We start from the raw sequence: 6,000 nt of genomic DNA on the forward strand, positions 1-6,000 counted from the left end.
CATTTTAACATTTATTGTAGTGCAGCACCTTGTCCCATAGACTCCTATTGTAAATTCAGAACTATAAACATATTTTTGTTTTTACAAGCTAAGGGACTTTGTCTTGCATTTTCTTTTTACATTACATCTTCTTTTTTATGATAACCCCACCTGTTTGGGAAGTCCATGGATCCTGCAAGCTCCTCATATTCCATGTGAAACACACTGGAGAAAGTGTTCTGTAACACAAGCAGAACAGCAATTACTTACTCTGCAGTTTCACTCACAGAGGTAAACTTTGAGGAGGTTTAGCCAGTATTTCTGAGGCTTTTTAATGCTATTAGTGTCTGGCTGCCTGTGTAAACTTAACATTGAATATCTGCAGTCACATAGTTTAATGTGCCTGTGTTTGTGCATTTCTGAAAGGGTTAGAATTTCCAGCTCATGACAAGTATACAGTTATGGAGCAAAGTTCAGTATGAAAAGCATTTTGCAAGCAGTCATAACAAAAATGTTCACAGTGGTTCTGTGCAATAAACAAGGTTCATTTCCACATTCCAGATATCATAACAGACTTAGAATATGGGTTTCTCAACTAACTTGTCTTTCCTTTGCAACAGCTACTCTTTCCAAATTTGAAGATACTAGGAGGACAGTTTTTTAATAAATTAAGGTGCCATTCGAATGCACTTCAAGAGGTGAAAACTGCCATGGTTAGGAAGACTGCTGAACTCAGTTTTTCACAATGGTTAATCTCTTTCCATAACACTCGCTATCACTGTGACCTGGATAATGAATTCATAAAATTAACAAGCTGTCTTTCTACTTTATATCTGGACTACTTCCAAAGACTATAAAAACTGTGTGTCAAGTTGAGGAAAACCAGAGCTTTTTTTATGAACAGAGTATGGAGAACTAGGTTTCTAGGTCAACAAATAACCTTTGAATTATGATACACATCTAAAAAACGGAACTTTCTCTGAAGAGATCAAGTCTTTCTACATGATACTACCTTCATCACAACAGCTCAACTATCTAGACAACTTAAATATAAAAATGTAGAATGCAGTTCCTTCGTATTTTGGAAATGTTGACAAATATGGACTATGGACATTCTCCATTAACACTAATAACTAGAAACTTTAATTGGGTTCACTTGCGTAGCCTAAATGTGGCCTATAATGTCTGACCTTTTGTAATACATAATAAACTGGACTAGGTAATTGAAGGTAATGTTCCAATGTTAATGGTAATGGTAATTCTATGCCCCTGTCTGCTTTGACTATAAACAACATTTTACCACATTCATATTAATGATTCTACCTCAACATCATTGCAAATGAAATAATTGTAAATAATTCAGACAATCAGGCATTCATGGTGTTTTAATTAACACATGAAGCGCAATACTCATGAACCAACCTAACAAATAGGTGCACATTCGTAGAGCAGTGATTTTGGGTTGTTTGCAAAGCCAAATATAGGGAACATTGCACATACAGTCAGTACACCTTTAAAAACACACATGCCCAGTGAGGTGGAACACTACTGAATGAGAGCTTTTCCTGATTGCTCAAAGGGAAGGAAGGGTTCATTAGTTAAAAAAAAAAAAACATGACTCATCTACACTTCTTTGTGATTCCACCGAAAGGTTTTCCCAGCTTTTCATGTAATACTGTAGATTTCTCTTTTATCTTAACAGAAGTGCATTTTTTCAGAATACGTAATGTTTTCTTGGTACAGTATTTGCAAAGTGGCAATTTATTGAAATGTATTAAATTCATTTCACAAAATTGTAATATCATCAAAAAGTTGATTTATTTCACTAATTCCATTCAAAAAGTGAAACTTGTATGTTATATTCATTCATTACACACAGACTGACATATTTAAAATGTTTATTTCTTTTAATTTTGATGATTATAACTGACAACTAAGGAAAATCCCAAATTCAGTATCTCATAAAATTAGAATATTACTTAAAGCTGGGGTAACTTTTGACGCTCTAGCGGTTAATAAACAGAACTGCTTGCGTCTTGCGGAAGAACATCATAGCCGGAACTACTTCTCTCTGTTTATGTCTATGAAGAATCACAAAGGTACTTGGGTTACTCCTCCGCTGTACCCCCGAAGCAATCAAAAATAGTCCGAATATAAACACTTATTATAGGTGCACCCTAGTGATTCAGGACAAGCTAAAAACACGGTTTGGAAAATGGATTCATGGTGTACTCGCTTATTATATACATTTTTCTACATTTTGAACACAAACAAAGTTACGGACCGCAGCTCTGATTGGTTGTTTTTTACCGGGAGTGGATGAATTTCTGCAAATGTTAATAGGACCACTGGGAGGAGCCAGAGGAGCTTGATTTGTTCCCAGATTATCTGTCTCATATTCTACTGTCAAGACATAATGACAGGTTTAACAAACGGTTTTACAAAATTTACCTACTGCACCTTTAAGACCAATAAAAAGATAGGATTTTTAGAAATCTTGGCCAACTGAAAAGTATGAACATGAAAAGTATGAGCATGTATAGCACTCAATACTTAGTTGGGGCTCCTTTTGCCTGTATTACTGCAGCAATGTGGAGTCGCTCAGTGTGGCACTGCTCAGGTGTTATGAGAGCCCAGGTTGCTCTGATAGTGGCCTTCAGCTCTTCTGTATTCTAAGGTCTGGCATATCGCATCTTCCTCTTTACAATACCCCATAGATTTTTTATGGGGTTAAGGTCTGGTAAGTTTGCTGGCCAATTAAGAACAGGGATACCATGGTCCTTAAACCAGGTACTGGTAGCTTTGGCACTGTGTGCAGGTTCCAAGTCCTGTTGGAAAATGAAATCTGCATCTCCATAAAGTTGGTCAGCAGCAGGAAGCATGAAGTGGACTTCAAGCAACGTGGATTGTGTGCCTCTCCTCTCTTCCTCCAGACTCTGGGACCCTGATTTCCAAAGGAAATGCTAAATTTACTTTAATCAGAGAACATAACTTTGGACCACTCAGCAGCAGTCCAGTCCTTTTCTGATGCTGTCTATTGTTCAAGAGTGGCATGACACAAGGAATGCAACAGCTGAAACCCATGTCTTGCATATGTCTGTGTGTAGTGGTTCTTGAAGCACTGACTCCAGCTGCAGTCCACTCTTTGTGAATCTCCCCCACATTTTTGAATGGGTTTTGTTTCACAATACTCTCCAGGGTGCGGTTATACCTATTGCTTGTACACTTTTTTTCTACCACACATTTTCCTTCCCTTCGATTCTCTATTAAAGTGCTTGGACACAGAGCTCTGTGAACAGCCAGCCTCTTTTGCAATGACCTTTTGTGTCTTGCCCTCCTTGTGCAAGGTGTCAATGGTCGTCAAGTAAGCAGTAGCCTACATAACTAGACTGAGAGACCATTTAAAGGCCTTTGCAGGTGTTTTGAGTTAATAAGCTGTTCAGAATGTGTCACCAGGTGTCTTCAATATTGAACCTTTTCACAATATTAACAATAAAATGGGGTATGATTTAAAAATGAGCATCCCTCCAAAAACATCTACATTTCTGTCTCTTTTCAAGTGTTAGTGTATATAATTAGTTGTATTTATAGGGGTTATTAAAGCACAATTCTATAATAAGGGGGTTATTATAGAAACCCCCTGGACCACACTAATTTTCAACGCCTGGCTATGGCCAAGTTCACAAGGAATGGACTGAGGCTGGGGTCAAGGCATTAAGACCACACAGACGTGTCAAGGAATTTTCTGAACCACAGACAACGTCAGAGGTGTCTAACCTGGGCTAAGGAGAAGAAGAACTGGACTGTTGCCCAGTGGTCAAAGCTCCTCTTTTCAGATGAGAGCAAGTTTTGTATTTCACTTGGAAAACAAGCTGAAGGAGTCTGGCGGAAAGGTGGAGAAGCTCATAGCCCAAGTTGCTTGAAGTCCAGTGTTAAGTTTCCACAGTCTGTGATGATTTGGGGTGCAATGTCATCTGCTGGTGTTGGTCCATTGTGTTTTGAAAACCAAAGGCACTGCACCCGTTTACCAAGAACTTATTAGAGCATTTCATGCTTCCTTCTGCTGACCAGCTTTTTGAAAATGCTGATTTCATTTTCCAGCAGGATTTGGCATCTGCCCACATTGCCTAAAAAAAAAAAACAAAGGTTGGTTAAATAACCATGGTGTTGATGTGCTTAACTAGCCAGCAAACTCACCAGACCTGATTGTCAAGAGAAAAATGAGAAACAAGAGACCAAAAAATGCAGATGAGCTGAAGGGCACTGTCAAAGAAACCTGAGCTTCCATACCACCTCAGTAGTGCCACAAACTGATCACCTCCTTGCCACGCTGAACTGAGGCAGTAATTAAAGCAATTATTTAATACATAAGTTTCACAATTTGAGTTCAATTACTGAAATAAATGAACTGTTCCATTACATTCTAATTTACTGAGATGCACATGTATTCAGAAAGCACTGGTAGTTCCTTCAGAATTTTTTTTTAATTATTTTTTTATATCAGGTGTTTTGGGTACATGAGGTGCATGTGTATTTGTTGCCATATTTCTTTGGCTGTGGCAAATAAGGAAGCAATTTGAGTGAAGTTCTCTGCTAGCGAGTCTGCTATAAAGTGTTTCTTAACTCTCGCACTCAGCTATGTAAATATCCTCAGCCTCTCTTTTAAAATGCCTAAATGTAGTACATTAGCATTGGCGAACTATTAACAAATAAATTGTAATCGTATTGAGGTAAAATGTAAAATAATAAATTGCACTTTAGACATTAGTTAGGCCTACAGAGATACACCATAATGTTATGTAATTAATCTAATTAAAATGTGTTTTTCTAAATTAACCAAAAAAAATGTATCTTCTAAACAACCCAAAGCTCAGTGGTTCTCAGTGTTTTGTTTTGTTTTGTTTTTTGAGCCATTGTTTTGGAATATTGCGAACAATATTCTTTTGTTTGGTAGTATCAGCAGAACCAGTATCTGCTCATCTCGTCCTGAATCTTTGATATAAACCCACTCCCCTCCAAACACCGTAGAGACCCTCTTTCAAAAATATTGCTTGCTGCGGCCTCAATGTTCTCACTATGCCTCCACTTATAAAAGCTGATATATTTAATTCTCTTTTAGAACATTTAGTCTCAACTACAAGCAAATCTTTTGCTTTAGGCTAAAAATCCAGATGTCAAAAAGGCATGCTGTTTAAAGCCCAAGCTTAAATTGTTTTCAAGCATCCTAAAGGGATATTTTGGATAGGCAATATCTTGGTCATAGCAAAGAAATGCAAAACATGCTTGATATTTCCATGTTTTATGATCATAAGAATTCTTTAAAAGTTTTTGGTGTTTTGGAAATAAATGTGATGAGATATTTTGGTCTTACAGCTGTTTCCCTGTCAGAAATGAAGACAGTGCATTCTTGGGCCTGCATGAAAGACAAGATGGTAGCCACGGTTTTCCTCAGTAAGACCTCCAAAGACTGCTGCTCTTCAAAGATCAGACTAGCCAGATCCAACAACACCTAAAAAAACACCCCAAACCATGATCACTGCTTATAGCCAAGTTACTGTTCAGACATGCCTATACAAAATTTATTTCTACTAAAATGTGGAAAAATACCTGGTTTCGCCTGTTCTCCAGCTGTGATGTCTCATAGAGTTGTGCATTGTGTAGCACTATGCCAGAGAAAGCCAGGTACGAGGAAAAGTCCTGTTGAGATGAAAAATGACAAATTATTATAATAAAATGACAGAAAATATAAAATAACTACAGTATAAACTGAAATGTGCAAATGTTTCACCCTCTCATCCTGTTCTGTGAAGGCACTGTTCTCTCCACACCTTTTATTGATTGCTTGTGCTACTCCGACAACCTTTAAGCATTAATAAAATGTAGCAGTTAAGTTTTAATAGCAAATGTTGCAAATATTCAGTTCAGTTCAGGCACTTTTTATGTTTAACTTCATCTCTCACCTCATCTCTGTGATTTTTGATGGGTAAACACAAGATGCTCTGAGTCTTATATCCTGTAATT

At 37.4% G+C, this 6,000-nt stretch overlaps 1 protein-coding gene across 1 annotated transcript in view; it reads right to left on the reverse strand.

Annotated features, from left to right (window-relative positions):
• LOC127939331 (cGMP-specific 3',5'-cyclic phosphodiesterase-like) overlaps positions 1-5,996 on the reverse strand; it is a gene marked incomplete at its 5' end in the record, with an annotated part of 31,070 nt that extends 25,074 nt beyond the window's left edge. The window contains 5 exons of the mRNA XM_052536118.1: positions 151-218; positions 5,351-5,488; positions 5,587-5,676; positions 5,768-5,839; positions 5,940-5,996. Coding sequence (XP_052392078.1) covers positions 151-218; positions 5,351-5,488; positions 5,587-5,676; positions 5,768-5,839; positions 5,940-5,996 — 425 coding nt within the window. The remainder of the gene's footprint in view (positions 1-150; positions 219-5,350; positions 5,489-5,586; positions 5,677-5,767; positions 5,840-5,939) is intronic.
• Positions 5,997-6,000: the final 4 nt, after the last annotated feature.

This window comes from Carassius gibelio, chromosome A2 (genome assembly GCF_023724105.1).
Source record: "Carassius gibelio isolate Cgi1373 ecotype wild population from Czech Republic chromosome A2, carGib1.2-hapl.c, whole genome shotgun sequence".
NCBI classification, from domain to species: domain Eukaryota; kingdom Metazoa; phylum Chordata; class Actinopteri; order Cypriniformes; family Cyprinidae; genus Carassius; species Carassius gibelio.